The 20150-nt window shown below is 48.0% G+C and overlaps 1 protein-coding gene across 1 annotated transcript in view; it reads left to right on the plus strand.

The window, feature by feature from the left end:
• Positions 1–20150, plus strand: part of GRIK2 (glutamate ionotropic receptor kainate type subunit 2) — a 52947-nt gene that overhangs the window by 14203 nt on the left and 18594 nt on the right. The window contains exons 3-6 of the mRNA XM_078615355.1: positions 6385–6566; positions 14203–14256; positions 14786–14956; positions 16771–16914. Coding sequence (XP_078471481.1) covers positions 6385–6566; positions 14203–14256; positions 14786–14956; positions 16771–16914 — 551 coding nt within the window. The remainder of the gene's footprint in view (positions 1–6384; positions 6567–14202; positions 14257–14785; positions 14957–16770; positions 16915–20150) is intronic.

A 20150-nucleotide genomic window follows, 5' to 3' on the forward strand; every position in this document is an offset into this window, starting at 1 on the left:
ACCTGTTATTTTACCGGTGGTCATAGTCGTAAAAAATTGTCCATTATATGTATGCCAAGTATTTTTTTCGTGCAGTTCCTTGCGCTCAACTTTAAAAAAGCACAACATTTCAATTTAGCAATATTGTAAGAAAAAAGTTTCAAGCCTCACCATAACTACCGTCACTGAATGACCTTTTTTGTATGCCTCGAGAAGTTTTACATCTGCAGACATTCGCAGATGCCACTCTTGTTTGATAATAATGTCTCAAAGGAACGTCATTATCGAGGAGACTAAATTGGATTCAAACTGACAAAATTGTGGGCCCCGGAGGTGAACACATTGACCTTGGTGCCCTGCTAGCGACCAATCACCATTGTCAGCGGCAATCCTCGCACGGACAAGTAAATTGCAAAAGAAAAATGTTAACTTGCCAACACTTGACTCTTTTCTACCCTCTCGCCCCACCGTAGTGCCCATATTAAAACTTCCCAATATTGAAATTCGTCATAATGCATTTCCCGGCACAGAAGTTTGTAGGAGGGTGGCACGGAAATGTCAGGTCGATCTTTCCCCGGGTGTAGTAAAAGGGCAGCCCCCAAATATACAAGAAAGGATTCCGAATGAGATTAAATCCTTCCCCTTCTGCCACCAAACCCGTTCTCTCTGCGCGCGATTGCGAGCGCTCCGATTTAAACGGCGCTCACCTGCAACGCTTTGTTAGGCTCATCACGGCGTGGTAATTAATTCAAAGCAAATCAACCACTTAATTGATTTGCAGGGTGGTTAATGGGGTTCCTGATTGGCAGTTGACTGAGATTGCGTGGCATTAGCGGTCGCGCATGTGCCTGCCTGCCGCAGAGGTTCGCGCTTCAAGCCCAGCGGTCACCCCAGTTAATGCGGCGGGTGTGCTAGCCACAGATGCTGCACAGCGGACGCTATGTCGATCCATTGATGTTATTCGAAAAAAAGATTTAGACTACGCCGTGATGGATATGATGGACCCAGATTTGCCAAATGTTATCGATTGTTCGGAAATTACTTCATTGGGAAAAGCTACGTAGCAGAAGTAGTCCCCTCCTGGCAGACTGATGGCTTCTTGTTGGCTGTTCGTGCAGTCGTCTTGTGCTGCACAGGAACTAGCTGCCACTTGGGGGGAGGAGGCTTTGGCTCTTTGGCTCTCTCAACTGCCATAGAGCACGTTGAGATGCACTGAACGGAAAGCATTGCGTCAATTAAAAGTGGTGGTGATAATAATGATGTGCTGTATATGCCCAACATCTTACGTCCTTGTATATCGTGCTTTGTCATAGCATGGATGAATAGAATCTATAGGTCGAGAATTGATTCAGAAATAATTAACCGCCTCTACGGGGAGGGTTTCCACACAACTGTTAGATCTTTCCCTTTAGAAGCTAACCCCCTCTTCCTGACGACGAACGCTTGTGTTGCGATCGAAACGTAGTTTTTTGTTATTTTCTTTGAACCTATCTACGTGACTTTACCGAAAGACCCAAAGAATATGAATTCCCGCAGTCACGAAAGCTTTAAGTCAAGATTTCACAAATAATTGTTTTATTTATTTTTTATGGATTTGTGAAATGCCAAACAATCCCAGCTTTTTGTGTATCGTGTGTTGTCTTTATCCCGCACTTCTAATTAGCACGGTTGGCTACGTACGGTGCGAACGAAGTTCAACAGACATTCATACATACCGATGATGTTGCACCTGTAAGTTGTGTGAATAACGAAGGTGACACGGCATTGTTAGCTTGTGCTTATGCAGGGCAGACGTGCTCACTGTAATTCTTACTTGGGTGCCACGGTGGCGAAAAGTTAACTACTTCGCCTGGCATACAGGAGGTTATGGGTTTGATCCCGACCTTGACGCCTGCTGTATATTCGGAGTTTGCGTGCCTCGCTCCCTGTGTTCGCGTGCATTTTTCTCCGAGTCCTCCGGTTTTTCCCTCCACATTTATAATCACGCGTTTAGACTATTTGGCTGCTATCAATTTCCGCACGATGACAAGCCACTTCGTTGAGCTATCATTCGTGATGGCGAGGTCGCTTCTCAAAAAGAGCGATGGAGCTCAGCGGGCGTCTCCTGGTGAAATTATTAAATAGTTTTAATCGTCAACGGCCGCTCGTGCCGACAATCCCAGCCACCGGCAAAAAACTCGACCAAGCACCCACGCGACAAACAATGTAATTTCCATTTCGGTGGCTGCCGTGTCCTTTTCGTAAGGCCACGTGGTGTAAATTTTGATTGAAAGCTTTCGTGACTGCAGGGATTCATCTTCTTGGTTCTTTCGGTAAAGTCACGTAGAAGGGAAGTAATACAATAATAAAAATAAAACATAATAAAATTATTCTCACGACGTTTCGGCCACAACGCAAGCAGCCGTCCTCATTCAGACTCTGTCGCCTCGACGGACCTGGTTTTCACCTGAGGACGGCTGCTTGCGTTGTGGCCGAAACGTCGTGAGAATAATTTTATTATGTTTTATTTTTATTATTTTATTACTTCCCTTCTACGTGATTTTACCGAAAGAACCAAGAAGATGAGCCACGTGGTGTGTTTGGCCCTGACACCGACTGTGTAAATGTGGCTTTGGAGAGTCGTCATAACAATTGGCTATTAAGCGCACACATCCTTGTGTCCGCAGCGGAGCTGCATGAGGTCGCCTCCAAAAGGTTCATTTAATTTGCTTGGCGTCTTTGCTTCGTGTTAACAAACGGAGGCTTAATGGCCCCGCGTAAGTATTTGTTTGTGATGTTATCACCCTGTTAATGTGGGAGAAGACCACGTGGCCTTGTGTGTACGTGTGTGTGTGTCTTCGTGTGTGTGTACGTGTGTGTGTGTACGCGTGTGTGTGTACGCGTGTGTGTGTGTACGCATTTGTGTGTGTGTGTACCCCCGCGTGTGTGTACGCGTGTGTGTGTAGGTGTGTGTGTGCGTGTGTGTGTGTGTACGCGTGTGTGTGTACGCGTGTGTGTGTGTGTACGCGTGTGTGTGTGCGCGTGTGTGCGTGTACGCGTGTGTATGTGCGCGTGTGTACGCGTGAGTGTGTGTGTACGCGTGTGTGTGTGTACGCGTGCGTGTGTGTAGGCGCGTGTGTGTGTGTACGCGTGTGTGTGTGCTTTGGGGAGCGGTAGCTTGGTGGTTACCTGACTGCACTGTGAACCTGAGGCCCATGTTCGATTCCCAGCCATGCCTAACATCATCTGTGATTATCTGAACTGATCCCTGGCCTCCCTTAGATTAGCTCGGCCTTAAATGAGCACGTGGTATGATGCGTAAACATCGCCACTATGAAGACAAAGGTGGTCGGGCGTAGTGCTAGACATCTGAGTGTCATCCCGGTCTTAATAGGTGCTCGCTAACAGCGCTTGCCCCAACAGCCTGTGAGCTATAATGGGGCTATTTGTGTGTTCGGGGCTTGAGTGATGGTGCAGTGGTTAGCACACTGTGCTCCAGTCTTGAGAATGGCAATATGTTCAGGAGCTACATGCCAATGTCTAGGCCTGTACTCCACGAGATGACCTCACGGGAGAGTTCGTGTAGTTTTGCTATTTCTCCATGTACGATATGGCCCACTGTTTTGTGTTGCCTGGCCACGGACGCACGGCTGCGGCTTATCTTCTATGTTGCATTCATGACGGAGATGTGCACATCGGCCTGTTGATTGATTGGTCTTATGCGGTTGATCGTTACGCTGGTGTCTTGGAGGAATGTCAAAGGCTGGAGGTGCCATGTCAGGTGTCGATTCTGGACGCCTGCGATTGTTTGTCAGCAATTCCTCTCGGTGAGATTCTAGGTAGAGCGACAGCAACAAAACGGAAAGGGGAATCGGGACGTCAGTCTGTGTCAGAGGAATATTGTTGAGGATTTTTGTTGACGGCTGGGGCAGTTGTCATCAGCAAGAAGACATTTAAAAGTCGCTTGCGATTTGCACGAATCTTCAGGAAATCCTACGGGAATTCTAAAGAGACATTCAAGGTTTAGCTTCTGTAGAGTTTAATTCGTGCAATAAACTCTCACACACACACTGGAGGGTGTATGTCAATACACAGCGGCTTATGAGATAAACAAAGAAGAAAACACGCAAAACCGTGAATTATCTCCTTAATGTCCTCACGACAATGTTGACCTGATGACGTTTGGAAACTTTAATTGACGACTCTGACAACCCTGCTCACCTTGGCCAAATGGCATTTTACGTATCACCTTCCCACCGGCACGCGTGTTTAATTATCCTCGACGGCGACACTCGTTCAGCCCTCGCTCGAAGGGCTGGCGTGCCTGGGTCCCGCGATAAATCCGGCTCCGCTTTCTCCGCGCTCTGCGGAGATGGCACTTTTGACCGGGGCCAAGCAGCACAAGCCGGCGCACACAGCCACCCCGTGCCCCTTGCACGCGCCCCGTGCCCCCTTGAGAAAGGGAAGTGAGGTCAAATGGTGAATTGGAGGGTGGAGGAGGGGGGGTGAGCCGGTGACTGTTTTGAGAAATGAAAAAAAGTCAACATTTCGGGTGGGTGATGCTGAGAGGGTTACGAATGCTCTATGCCTCTTTGGCATGATTGGGTTTTTTTGTTTGCTTGTAACGCCCTCGGACTAGAATTTAAAGCGGGATTGCAAGTAGCCCCCCCTTTTCCCCTGTGCCTGTCTATCCACCTGTCCATAGCAGGGGGCGAATAAAGCTCCTGCCATGTTGATCGAGTTTTTAGGGAAACTCTAGCGCGGAGTTGTGTGTTGGCACTTTCGCAATAAACTCATTGAAAACCGGACACGTTCATCAAATGGTTGTTCGAACATTTAGAGACCCAAACCAGAGCTAGAAAGGGGCTATTTTCTCATTTAAGTTACAGCTGAAGAGGCTCCATGTGTAAACAAAAATGCGCGCGTGTCCAAGTGCGTCTGTTATAGTGATCGTGCATAGGTGCCCGCTAACAGCACTTGCCCCAAGAAACGTGTGTAGGCTATATGGGAGGTCTTTGTTTTGTTCATGTATACAGCAGTGGTGTAGTGGTTCACGCACTGCTTCTACAAACCCGGCAAACCCGAGTTTAATTCCCAGCCATGGCTGACATCTGCGGCAAGTGAATTGAAACTGTTTGCTGGGCTTCCTCCCCGCTTAGGTCGACTCAGCCTTATTTGAGTACCCAGTGCGGTGGTAGCAATATCAGCACCGGGGAGAGAGTAAGGCAGCTGCTGTCTGTGTGTTGCACTGTGCTAATATGTGCTCGCTAACAGCACTTGCCACAGCTGCCTGATCGAGGCTGTACGTGGGATCATTTTTCGTTGGTCATGGTCGTGTTGGTTTTCTTTGTGCACTGCACCCTGGGTCCTATGCACATCAACGTGAGATGGAAGGTGATAATTCTCATGCGGGATCATTCAATCTTGGTCGTTGGATTAATTATGCATTAAAAGCTGGCATTGTACAAAGAAGCACGTATTAGAGTATTATGAATATGTAAGAATTATAACAGTTAATATAATACATTTGTCTTCTTAGCTTCATCCATCAGTCAAAGTTGTCATTGTGTGATTCTATAATTAATCAATTTCGAGTTAAATTTTTTTCTTGTGATATGCAATGCAGTGATTTGTTATAAACATTTTTTTATATCCACCTGTCACAATATTGCAAACAACTTTTTCCCATCACCGGTGCATTACGGAAAGAGACACCATCATCATCATCATCAGCCATGATCTATCCACTTCTGGATCAAGGGTTCCACAAGCCGCCCCGTGAAATCTCTCACGGTCTTGTGATGCAACAATATTTTTATTTATATATATACATTGAAAACTAATTTCTTTAGAACTGATTTTTCTTTTGAGTTTGTTGTCCTTCCACCGCACCTCCAATAAGCATGGTTTGCTACGTACGGCGCGAAAGAAGTTCAACATACATACAATCTCATTGAGCTGATTTGATTACCGCAATCACCATCCCTTCAGATGCAGGCCCTTGTTGTGGCTGCCACTCCATCATTAGCCTTGCCCACTGACCAAGCTACGTCTTCTGGCCAATCCCACTTATTTTTGCTTGTTATGTACGCACGGATGTTGAACTTCTTTCGCACCGTGCTTAGCCAACCGTGCTAATTGGAGGTGTGGGGGAAAGACAACAGCCCAGGTTTGCCTTCTGTATTTGTGCCATCTGGTCCTCTGTCTCATGTAATACCCAGCATGCACCGCGCCACTCTTCTTTACCCACTTTTCAGCTTTAGTTTTGATTTTCTTTCGGAAATGTCCACGTGTTGTTATTTTTGGGTAACCGTGCAGCTACGCAAGAAAACAATAAAGAAAATCCCAAAGCTTAATTCCCTCACCGTTTCACTCGCTAGCCGTCATTGTTTTTTTCCCCTCGCCAACCTCTCTTCCGGAGCGCAGGCCTCATACGACTCCAGGAGTTGATCAAGGCGCCGTCGCAGCTCAACCTGAAACTGAAAATTCGCCAGCTCCCGCCGGACACGCGCGACACCAAGCCGCTGCTGAAGGAGATGAAACGAGGCCGCGAGTTTTATCTCATCTTTGACTGCGGCCACGAGACGGCGGCCGAGATCCTGCGACAGGTAACAATCGACAATTAATAGTTACAATTAAAAAAATATACGTTAATAGATAAAACAACGTGTATTTTAAACCGAAACAGGAGATGGATTTCTCAACAAATTTTGCTGTCGCCTGATGATGCTGGTTGTTGTTTTAATTACTGGCGAAACGTCACGGTACTCGAATTGCAAATGTTCAAGAGGGTTTACTCTGCAACACATCTCTGTGCTGTACTAGTAATGAATTGGCATGTTTTGTGTTACGTGACAAACATTACTAATAGGCTGTGTCGGGTGGTGGCGGGTTTCACGGCACCTTCGCATTTACGCGATCTGACCCCAAAAACCCCTTTATGGATAACCGTGGTCGCGGAATCCTCCTACTTGTTAAACTGACATCGTGACGCCACGCTCACGAATGGCATCTCAAAACGCCGTGCAATTTGTAACGTGCGCAGTCGCCACACGCAGGCGCGGGGCAAACCACAGGCAAGCGCTTGCGAAGGCAGTCGGCACCGGCGCCAACAATTGCCCAAGCTCCTCCATGGTCCAGTTTTGAGACTTTTGGCTAACTCCACCAAGCGATTGTCGTACACACGTGGGAGGACACAGGAGTGCCGAGAGATGCAAATAAAACAGGGGCGTGTGAGGGGGGCGAACACTCAATCTCCAACAGTTTTACCCAAACTGAGCGGCGGTTCTACGTTGGCATTTTTTTGTCCGAACCGAAGTGATGAGTGGTTATACACGTGTGAAGAAACCGGAGTGCCCGCATAAAACCAGCGCGTGCGAGGAGAAGAGGCAGGGTGGTGGCGGGGAGGGGGGGCGGATTAATGCCCAATTCCTCGCACAAATGGAAATGTATGAAATCAATTTCCCATGCAGCTGTGTATGCCCCTCTCTCTCTCTCTTCCGTGTAGCTTTCGCACGAGGCAAGATCGTGAGTGATGGGAGTTTTTGCAGCCTGTACAAAAGCCATGGCACAACACACGTGGGTTACGGATCTCTAAAACAAATTATGCTTATTAAAATTTCTGAAAGAAAATACGGTTTTATAAATATAATTTCAAAATGATATCATATTGCCATGTATTAGAATTTGACCGTCTGAAGTTTCATTTCAGACACCACCTCCGATCGTTTTCAGTGTTATTCGCGGAATAGTGGAATTGAATGGTATTGTGTAGATCTGTTGCTTGCATTCCGTGTAAAGCACGCACGTGTAATGCAGGTGTTTACGTACGTTAAAAGTGTTTCTGCTCAAATCCACGATCAACACCACCTTAATTATCAGGACAGTCGCCACCACTTGCACCACCAAAACCACAATCATCAGGACAATCGCCACCACCAACAGCGGCACAACCACCATCATCACCACGACAATAATCAGGAGCACCACCACAACCATCAGGGTAGTCGCCACCACCATCATCACCAACACCATCATAATCATCAAACCAGTCGCCACCACCATCATCACCAACACCATCACAACCATCAAACCAGTCGCCACCACCATCATCACCAACACCATCACAACCATCAAACCAGTCGCCACCACCATCATCACCAACACCATCACAACCATCAAACCAGTCGCCACCACCATCATCACCAACACCATCATAATCATCAAACCAGTCGCCACCACCATCATCACCAACACCATCACAACCATCAAACCAGTCGCCACCACCATCATCACCAACACCATCACAACCATCAAACCAGTCGCCACCACCATCATCACCAACACCATCATAATCATCAAAGCATTCACCACCACCATCATCACCAACACCATCATAATCATCAAAGCAGTCACCACCACCATCCATACTCTCTCCTCAATTTCCATTGAGGAGAGAGTATTCATGGACATATTTTCAGGATCACCGTAATTGTTTGTTGCTAAACGAGCTCTTTGCGAGGTGTGTCCTCGCCTTGTCTCGCGTGGAATGAATTTATTAAATCGGGGAAAAAAGGAAGATAAAAGCTTTTTGTGCTTAATGCAAAAAAACGAAAACGTGACTTTCATTCTAAGTTCACGTTCACCCCCTCGCATTGTCACATCCGTCTGGGTGGCTCAGCATTAGAGCCACCGGCTCGCAGTCACAAGGATGCGAGTTCAATCCTGGTTGGGAGCAGAGGGACGGCGGGGGGGGGCGTTCACTCAGCCAATCATCCGTCCAGGGTTGAGAAAACGAGTACCACTTTGTGGGGATGTCAACAGCAGTTGTCCTATGTAAAACCTCGCCATTCCCCCCTTCCGCCATAGGAATGTGGAATTTCCAGCACTTGGTCAGGGCTGTAAAAGGGGAGATGAGCTCCGGAATCAATGCTCATGTGAGCGGGAACCTCTCTTTGACCTTTGAACTTTGCTGTAATACGGTTCGTCGGTTTCCTCCAATAGCAGAAGTTGCAATCGTCGCTCAAGAAAATATGACCGTGTGATCGTGCATTTGGTAGTTCGCTCAGAGGTGTCTTTGCCTCCTTCGTAACCCCCGAGTAGCTGGAGCATCCTTTCTTGAATTACAATCACCTTCACGATTATTGGAATGAAAACGTTCGGTTATAGGGTTCGTGAATTGAATTCGTGCCGCCTTTCACACTACATTGCATGAGAAAAAGACGAACTTCGTGAGCGAAGTATTTCGTTGGTTACTGTTGATGCAATTGATAAAAAAAATGAAGGCAGCTGAAAATCATCTACGACATCAGGTTAAATTTCGATTTAAAGCTTTCGTGACTGCAGGGATTCATCTTCTTGGCTCTTTCGGTAAAGTCACGTAGAAGGGAAGTAATAAAATAATAAAAATAAAACATAATAAAATAATTCTCACGACGTTTCGGCCACAACGCAAGCAGCCGTCCTCAGGTGAAGAACAGGTCTGTCGATAAGACAGAGTCTGAATGTTGTGGCCGAAACGTCGTGAGAATTATTTTATCATGTTTTATTTTTATTATTTTATTACTTCCCTTCTACGTGACTTTACCGAAAGAACCAAGAAGACATCAGGTTAGTCTGAACATCCTTATCCGTTCGACCGCACACTCAGCCCACATATCACACTGCGTGGGCTCCTAGGCATGTGCAGTGTTATTATCTGTTATTATGTATGTTTATAAACGGCCGGAATTTAAAAGATTCATCTCCGAGACACTGCAATTGCCGCTGTTGCGGAACACGGACGGATTCTTAATGATGTACACCCTCATTACGTTACGTCATCGGAACACCAGGTTGGCGTTGCAAGGCGAAAAGGAATATCGTCTTCCTCCTTCTCTTCACTGGCGTAAAACGAAAAAGTATTTTTCTGTGTTGCCGAGTAATTGCTTTCCACGTGACGTTGCTCTCGCCGACAGTTTTAATTTGAGATGTTTCTTTTTTTCTTTTCACTCTTTGTGCTTGCCCATCTAGGCGCATGAGACACATTTGAATGGAGGAAATGCGTATGCGCGCGTTCGTATGCTTCTTTGCGCGTATTTTTTTCATTTTAATCTACGCGCGTGCGTCTGTTTTGGATTGTCTGTGCCCGAGTGTAGTCACTTTGTGTGTGTGTGTGTATAATTAGGGCCCCTAATTCGTGTCCATGTGTGCACAGACTACAGAGTGTGTATGAAATGTGCAGTACATTAATTTTAGATTTTTCTTTCTCTCTCACCATCCGACTCCAAAATAGTGTTAATTTCACAATACAATCCTGCTCAAATATGAGTGCTCATTGCATGTGGAGTGGGTAGTTGTTGGTTATATTTGTACTTAGGGCTTTCACAACCAATGTTACGCTTCATAATTAGTTTAAATTTTGGGTCAGATCTCGTAAGTATAACGTTTAAAAAACATTTTTTCTGAAAAAACAAATCAATTAGCTCATTTGCCCATGACGTGACAACCCAATTTGATACTCTGTTGTTTAGTGGATGGTTAGAGTCAAACATATTGACATTATACCCACACGGTATAACCCAAAAGAGACCAAATATGAACGAAGTTCGTTGGGTTTGGGGACTGCTTAAGGTTGGTACCAATTCGCTTCCAGTAATTCTTGCAAATCGCCCGATGAAGCTGCTTGTAACCACCAGCGAAACGTCTATTATTGTTTGTTGTCCTTCCCCCCGCTCCTCCAATTAGCACGGTTGGCTACGTACGGTACGAACGAAGTTCAACATACATACTTGAATGTTGTGGGTTTACTCCCCGTCACACGAATGTGCTGAAGTAGCAGGTAATTAGCACATTTTGTTCACGTGACAAACCTTACTAATTGGCTGTGTTGGGTTGTGGTGGGTTAACGACACATTTATATTTACGCGGTCTAACCCGACAACCTTGATTATGAATGGGACTAATATAGTTTAAATTGACGTAGTGGTCACCGTATCGATAGAGACGTGAACAGTGGAAAAAATCCTGGAGCAGTGACACGGTGATTCACCCGCTGTGTTTTGAAAAATAGCGATGGAGCGGCAGAAAGGGATGGAACGCGTCCGAGGGGATGTCCACGGAGAGATGGAACCATGAAATCAACTCAAGTGCAGGTGCTAGGTAGATTATTGGCGCCATGGTGGTGAGATGTTAACTTCCTCGCCTGGTATACAGGAGGTCGTGGGTTCAATGCCGACCCAGACGCCTGCTGTATATTTAGAGTTTGCACGTTCTCCCTGTGGTCGTGTGGATTTTTTCTCCAGGTCCTCCGGGATTTCCCTCCACATTTAGAAACATGCGTTTCGAGTAGTTGACTGCTATATATGTCCACGTGATAAGCCACTAAGTTGAGCCATCATTTGTGGCCAGGTAGCTCAGTGGGTCTTACCCGCTAAATAAAAAAAAACCTGTTTAGTTTAAATAGTTTAGCTTAATTATTTTATCTTTGGGGATCTTGATAGATGCTGTGTTGACGTCTTGGGGAGACCTTCATCCAGCAGTGGATTGATGATGGCTGTAGATGATGATGATGATATGAACTGACAAAACCAACGTAGATTCCTGGCTACGGTTAACATCGGTGGCGAGCAATATCTGACTCCCCCACCTGACCCTTCACCAACCCCCATGATCGACGTGACATGGGGGAGGGCCTTCAACGTGCAATGGATTAAAAAGAAAAAGATTCCGTAAATTATTTTTTAATGATTATGAGCAGCATATTATTGGTATGGCTGCTTAGGCCAGTGGTTCGTGTACTTGCCACTGAACCAATTTGTGACGGTTCAATGCTTCAAATCTCGCTCACTTTTCACCAAATAGCGCCTCTAGGCATCATCAGGGGGCTCTGTCCCTGTAATTCACAGTGGTCGTAGAAGCAGTACCCAACGCGAATTGATTTCATGACCCCAAACGAAAAATTTGAGAATTACCCGTTGCCGAATTGCGAAAAGAACTAATGACAAGCCCTTATTCGCAACGGCCTCACTGCAGCAAAGCGATAATTGTCACCCGGATGATTGTACGATAAGTGGACATTGAAGGGGATATGTGAAATTTAATGGTGATGTGTTGCGCTTAATTTGCTGCCGTCAAAGTGCGTGTGTTCCTCTGCGTGTGCGGTGCTGGCCACCCCACCCCCTCGTGTGCCGTGCCGGCCTTCATCGGTGCTGCGACTCGCTAACAGCACTTGCCCCAACAATCTGTTATAGGCCATACGGGGGATCTTTGTCTTTGTGTGAAACGGTGGCATAGCGACTCGTGCACTCCACTGCACCGGTGACCTCTGAGTTTGATTTCTTGTCACGGCTAACACCATTGGTGAATATCTGAACCGGTGCCGGGTCTCCTCTAGGTCAACTCAGCTTTAAATCTGTACCTGTTACGGTCTCTAAATATCAGCGCTTGGGAGACAAACGTTTCTTGGCTTGGTGCTGGTCAAACCACTGATGCCATGTGCCTCATCTCGGTCAATTCAGCTCGTCTGTTGTGTGGGCATTAACACGAGATAGACACAGCTGCCAGCCATGCCACATGCTTGTGTGCCGTGCTGGTCTTGATATGCGCTCACAGCACCTTCGATTCGTACGGTTGGCTACGTACGGTGCGAAAGAAGTTCAACACACATACGTGCAACAACTCTTGCTCCAGACGTCCGTATGGCTACACGGAACATTGTGGTATGATGAAGAAAGGTCATTACTTGAAACGTGACCTGTGACATACAGTATTTTTATTCTACGGCAGTGTTATTGTCGAACATATTGGTTATGTGGTGCATCTTTGTCTTTGTGGGGAGCAGTTGTGCATTGGCTTGACATCTCTGGCACGTGTTGGCATAAGAACTCGCAATGGGCTTCTCTCAAGTTGACTCAACATCAGCACTGATGTGTGGCACTATGTTGTATGTTGTTGAACTTCTCTATGCACAATACATAGCCGATCGTGCTAATCGGAGGTGCGGGTGAAGGTCCAAGGAACTTAGCTCTATGCCTTCCTGGGCCCAATGACCATTTCAATAAAAGTCTTGTAAATACATTCCACGTGAATATGGAAAAATTGATGGGCAAATCAATCGCCGAACTGTGTGTGTGTACCTTTCGATTTAAAGCTTTCGTGACTGCAAGGATTTATCTGCATGGTTCTTTCGGCAAAGTCATGTAGAAGGGAAATAATGAAATAAGAAAAATAAAAATAACAAAATAATATGTTATTTATTATTTTAGTATTATTTTATTAATTAAATAATATTTAATTATGTTTTATTTTTATTCTTTTATTATTTCCCTTCTACGTGACTTTACCGAAAGAACCAAGAAGAGTGTGTGTGTGTGTATATGTGTAGCAGTGGTTCTTGCGCTGCACTACGAACCTCACCAACGTGAGTTTGATTCCAGGTGAAGAATAACAACGACAAGTGGTACCACAACTTATCCTCCGCTTTCTCCTAGATGTGTTAACAAAAACAAGATAGAGGTGCAGCCCTGCAATTGCTAGCTCATGCAACTGCGGGCGGAAGGGTCTCCGACTAGAGTGCGCTCCAGAGAGGCCCTTTAGACAACTGATCCTTGAGTTGTGTTTTCTGCAATCAGAATCTGTATTCATACTGGAGGAATCCGATGAGCTATGAAGCTCTTTGTCACACATGTCCAGTAGACATTAGCACGGGAGAGACCAAGGCAATCGGGCGTGCTGTTAGTCACAACACCTTCCTGTTAGCCACGCTCACCTTAATTGGTGCTCATTAAAAGCACTTGTCCGAGCAGTCCGCAAGGCTAAATGAAGGATATGTTTCTGTGTGTGTCTGTGTGTCTGTGTGTGTCTGTGTGTGTGTCTGTGTGTGTCTGTGTGTGTGTCTGTGTGTGTCTGTGTGTGTCTGTGTGTCTGTGTGTGTGTGTGTCTGTGTGTGTCTGTGTGTGTGTCTGTGTGTGTCTGTGTGTGTTTCTGTGTGTGTCTGTGTTTCTCTGTGTGTCTGTGTGTGTGTCTGTGTGTGTGTGTGTTTCTGTGTGTGTCTGTGAGTGTGTGTCTATTGTGTGTCTGTGTGTGTCTGTGTGTGTATCTGTGTGTGCGTGTCTGTGTATGTCTGTATGTGTGTGTGTGTTTCTGTGTGTGTGTCTGTGTGTGTGTCTGTGTGTGTGTTTCCGTGTGTGTCTGTGTGTGTGTGTCTATTGTGTCTGTGTGTGTCTGTGTCTGTGTGTGTCTGTGTGTGTGTGGATATATTCGCAGGCTATGGCAATGGGAATGATGACGGAGTATTACCACTACATATTCACCACCCTGGTAAGTGCATCGCACGGTTCATCCTTGTCAATTGGCTGCCACCCACCGTTTGTCATCTGACTTTGCCTCCAACTCCATGGGGAATTGAATTCCACTTGGTGAAGTGAGACAATATTAAACATAAAAATACACAACACCAACGGCACGTGTCGCTATGTTTATGATGTTAAAGAGGGGATCTCTGTGTGCGTGCACACACGTGTGTGTGTGTATGTGTGTAATGGGGAGCGGTAGTGTAGCGGTTAGCGCGCTGCGCTATGAACCCGGCGACCCGAGTTCGATTCCCGTTCACGGCGAACACCGGTGACGATTATCTAAACCGGTCCTAGACCTCCCCTAGGTCGACTCATCCTTAAATGGTTACCTGATGCGATGTGTAAACATCGCCACTAGGGAGACAAAGGCGGCCGGGCGTGGTGTTGGCCACCCACTCCTTCGTGTGCCGTTCCGGCCTTCATAGCTGCTCGCTAACAGCACTTGCCCCGACGGTCTGCTAAAGGCTCTACGGGGGACCTTTATCTTTGCACAGGACCTGTTTGCCTTGCATCTCGACAACTACCGCTACAGCGGAGTCAACATGACGGGCTTCCGCCTCATGAGCCTTGACGACTCCCGCGTCTCCTCCGTCATGGAGCGCTGGACCATGGAGCGCCTCGCTCCCACGCGGCCCGAGTCCGGCCTCGTGCACGGAGTCATGACGGTAGCCGCTCGCGCTCGACTCCGTCTCCTCACTTGACTCCATCTCCATCTTCCCTTTCATCCCAGTCTCACTCCTCACTCCCATCTCAGTCTCACTCCTCACTCCCACCCCAGTCTCACTCATCACTCGCACCCCACTCGCACCCCAGTCTCACTCCTTACTCCCATCCCAGTCTCACTCCTCACTCCCATCACAGTCTCACTCCTCACTCCCATCCCAGTCTCACTCCTCACTCCCATCCCAGTCTCACTCCTCACTCCCATCACAGTCTCACTCCTCACTCCCATCACAGTCTCACTCCTCACTCCCATCACAGTCTCACTCCTCACTCCCATCACAGTCTCACTCCTCACTCCCATCCCAGTCTCACTCCTCACTCCCATCCCAGTCTCACTCCTCACTCTCATCACAGTCTCACTCCTCACTCCCACCCCAGTCTCACTCCTCACTCCCATCACAGTCTCACTCCTCACTCCCATCCCAGTCTCACTCATCACTCCCACCCCAGTCTCACTCCTTACTCCCATCCCAGTCTCACTCCTCACTCTCATCCCAGTCTCACTCCTCACTCTCATCACAGTCTCACTCCTCACTGTCATCCCAGTCTCACTCCTCACTCCCATCACAGTCTCACTCCTCACTCCCATCCCAGTCTCACTCCTCACTCCCATCCCAGTCTCACTCATCACTCCCATCCCAGTCTCACTCCTCACTCCCATCCCAGTCTAACTCCTCACTCCCATCACAGTCTCACTCCTCACTCCCATCCCAGTCTCACTCATCACTCCCACCCCAGTCTCACTCCTTACTCCCATCCCAGTCTCACTCCTCACTGTCATCTCAGTCTCACTCCTCACTGTCATCCCAGTCTCACTCCTCACCATCCCAGTCTCACTCATCACTCCCATCCCAGTCTCACTCCTCACTCCCATCCCAGTCTAACTCCTCACTCCCATCACAGTCTCACTCCTCACTCTCATCCCAGTCTCACTCCTCACTCCCACTCCAGTCTCACTCCTCACTCTCATCATAGTCTCACTCCTCACTGTCATCCCAGTCTCACTCCTCACTCCCATCACAGTCTCACTCCTCACTCCCATCCCAGTCTCACTCCTCACTCCCATCACAGTCTCACTCCTCACTCCCATCACAGTCTCACTCCTCACTCCCATCACAGTCTCACTCCTCACTCCCATCACAGTCTCACTCTTCACTCCCATCACGGTCTCACTTCTCACTCCCATCACAGTCTCACTCCTCTCCTCACCCACATCTCGATCAGGAGGTCGTGTGTGGTGTGGTCAAGCGTGGGTGCTCCTTTCCAAGATGTCTGGCCAGCGTACAAGAACAGAGCTCTCTCAACTTGGAGGCCTTTCTGCCGGCATTGGCGTTGAGCAAAGGGCTCCACCGTCACCGTCACCTTCACGTTTTTTTAGTTTGCACACGCTATGTGAGTTTTGTAAGGTACATCATTCACGAGGTAAAAAAAAAGAATGGTTGCGTGTCACAAGATTCCATTTCTGCGAACTACGCGTGCGCGTGCAAACCCTCACGCGGTTTATCTCTCCGGAGGGAGCATCGCCCTCCCGCCTTGTAATTGCTTCGACGTCGGGCACAATTGAGCGATGCAATATCAAAATAAAGTTCATTGGAACTGCTCACGCCGGCAGCCGCACGCGCGCCAGGCGCTCCGCGGGGCTGGAACTTGAACCCTCGCTGCCCACCGGCCTCCGCGCTGGTCGGGCCTTCCTTTAAGACGCCGGTCCAACCTCTGACCCCCACCACCACCGCCACCCCCCCCTTCCCATCCGCAGACCGACGCTGCCCTCATGTACGACGCGGTGCACGTGGTCTCGCTGGCCTCCCAGCGCTCCACGCAGATGACCGTCAGCTCCCTGCAGTGTCACCGACACAAGCCCTGGAGGTTCGGCGCTCGCTACATGCAGGCCATCAAGGAGGTGAGCACGCGCGCACGTGGTCTGCTGCTGCTGCTGATGCTGCATGCAGGCCTTTTGAAAGGTGAGAGGGTGCGTGCGGGGCGGGCCTAATGCGTGAATACCACGAGGGCCTCTAAATTTTAACAACGTTAGGAATGAAAACTATTTAGCCGCTGTTACGATGAACGGTGGCTGAGTAGTTTTGAGAGCTCGCGTTCAAGGACGATGCAGAATGAACGTTCTACGACCCCACCTGACTGTCGTATTTTCAAGTCTCCTTTTCCATTGTGAAGGCTTTCAATGTGACAATACAGCTCAAAGAGCTATCTGCAAGAGCTGTGTTTGACTTCTTGCATCTTCGTTTGTCGATGTGCAGACGTTCGCACTTTAGTCCGTTGTCAAGATAGCCACACCGAACGTGGTTCCATCGTTTGCTCTGAATGTACGTTGGTAAAAAGCGCACTGAATGGACAGGCTTGCCCAGGTCGTAATGTTGACACGGCACCTTTTAAATATAAAGCCGTGTGGTGATGGTGGGTGGGTGGCGCAGCTACACTTGGTCTGTAATCCAGCACTGTGGAGGTGACGGTTAGTGGATCACAAAAGAATTGTGAAAATCCCTTGCCGTGGGCATTGAGGAAGTGCCTTGCCCTGGCCTGCCAGGGCAAGGCGGCACAGCAAATGCGCATCACACCTGTTCCTGTTCCACCTGAATGAGTTTTGCGCCCCTCCGTACACACAGGCTGTCTGCACACTCTCCGCTTTCCTCACACATAAACATTAGAAGTTCAACATACCCACATACATACATTTGCCCGATCAACATCTTCATATATAGAGAACTGCAGAGCTTGGGGGGGGGAGGGGTGGAGGTTTGGCACCAGCTCATCACGTGACTGCTGCTGCTGCCGCCTTCCCACTCGCGTTATGGTTCAAGCCTCCGAGTCGTTCTGTCCTCCAGAGTAAGTGAATACTTTGCAGCCTGTAACAAGTTGAAATAATAATAATAATTATTATTATTACTCACAAAAGTTGTGTAATCTGCATGCAAGTATTATACACACGCACCTTCGCGTGCAAATAGTAATGTTTATTATTGGTCATATGAGAGTTTTTTTTTCGCGACCAATATTATGGAAAGCCTTCGTGTTGAACTATATAATTGCTACATACAATGTGTGGATAGATATTTTACGTATTTTAAAAGTGTCCACGTGAAGAAACTTGATTGAGTAGCGTCCATCTCCGCTGGCTCTCGGGCATCAGTTGGTGGAAATTCCACATTCCTATGGCGGGGCCACGAGCGTAGCGGACAGCCGTTTGGGTGAAACCGCGTCCCCGTTTGCTCCGAATCCCACGCATTACGCGGCCCGCAATTTGAGCACCTAAACGTTTATCGCGCAATCGCTTACGGTGCCACTCTCGCGTAATGAAGTTCCCAACACTAAATAGCCTCCCGGGGTAAATTCAATTTATGAAACGAATGTCGCAAAGGAGGAGGCTGTCACGGACAAAGTGGGCTGCGGTTTGCGGGTGAGGAGCGGAGCGTGGCGGCGAGGTTCGTGGCGTTAGAAATAACGGTGTCCGTGTCGTTGTTGTTGTTGTTGTTTTTTGTGCGCGGAGCAAGCCGGGGCTGCGTGGGTCATTCGATAAGGGAGAGGCTATGGACGTGTGCACGTGTCTCGCCCATCTAAGTCATGTTCAATTTCCCACATGCGGCTAGTTGCGTGTGGAAAAGAAAAATAGATAACTTTTCGGGCTAAGAAACAGCATTAAGGACAAGATCAATGGGCTCGCATAATGCGCATGCATAATGTACGTTGACTCATTAACCCCCTTCCCCCCCCATTTTGCGCAAGAGCGCAGAAGCGTCGTCAACACATCTACGCCTCTATATAAGGAACGAAACAGGTGGACTTCTCCACAAATTTGGCTGTCGTCTGATGAAGCTGGTTGTAATTACTGGCAAAGCGTCGTACTCAGATTGTAAATGTTGTGGCTTGGCTCTCCAACACACAACCGGTTAGTGCTGTGCTAGTGACGAATTGGCCACGTTCTGTTTATGTGACAACCCTTACTAGTTGGCTGTGTCGGGTGGTGGCGGGTTTAACGACACATGTATATATTTACGCGATCTAACCCAAACAAAACTCTATTATAAACAGCACTAACTTTCTATTTTTTAAAAGATAATCACCTGCCCCCCCCTCCACCGCCGCCTCGGCCCAGGGCTTAAACCCAGGTCCTTGGGGGTGTGGGGTTGCTGGGTGGTGCGTCAACACACGCGGCGCATTTGCCCCTCCGAGCAAGGCAGCCCTCATTAGAGCACCATTTATTTTTAATGAGCGTTGCACGGGCGCTCTGCCATGTCAGGGAGAAGGGATCCGCCATCTCCGATGGGAGTGTCATTAAGCAAGGTGCTCCTCTGATAGAGCCCCACTGGGCTCAAGGCATTCCCTGGGGGAAGGGGGGGGCAGTGGATTCAGATTGCCTTCCTTGATGTCTCCGAAGCCTTTGGAGATGTGTGCGGCACTTTTCCCTTTCCCACCATGCTGGAGAATTAAAAACAAGTCTCCACTGCTGTCTTGTGACAACTGCCGCCGGTGATGGCAGTTATGACGACGATGATGATCATCGAGGCTGGTGATGTGCATCTCTGCCAGGCCAGGGATTTGACCCTTGGGTGGCTGGGATTGTAGCGTGATGCGCAAGAGATGCTGCCGTATTGATCGGCACGCACAGTGGCGCAGATGAAGGCAAAGTTCACTGGGTTTGATTTAGCCTTGTGTACACTCGCACAGACGCACGCAAATACAACGGTGCAACGGTCAGCAAATTGGACTTGCCATCCAGTAGTCAACGGTTCAATTCCACCTCCCGGCACAGCAGCTGAAACAACGGGGCGTGTTTCTCGAATCCCGCCCTACTGCCTCTATCATCCTAACAGTGTAATAAATGGGTACCGCCACAGCCAGTCAATCGGCAGGCCTCATGTAGTGGGGTAAAGTGTGGGTAGTGTCACCTCTCCCAAAAAGTCTGGCCAGCATGAAGAGCAGGCCAAATAACCCTCTGTGAGGGCCCCGGACCGATTCAAATATTCGCCACTGTTATTGGTCGTGAGCGGGAATCAAACGCTAACAACTTTTCTCGGACTCCCAGAACGCATAATACACACACACACACCACACATATAGACACATAAAAGGCATAATATAAAGGCATACATTCACGTACACAATAATTCAAGGAAACGTATA

Source organism: Lampetra planeri, chromosome 47 (genome assembly GCF_965212315.1).
Source record: "Lampetra planeri chromosome 47, kcLamPlan1.2.h2, whole genome shotgun sequence".
NCBI classification, from domain to species: Eukaryota; Metazoa; Chordata; class Hyperoartia; order Petromyzontiformes; family Petromyzontidae; genus Lampetra; species Lampetra planeri.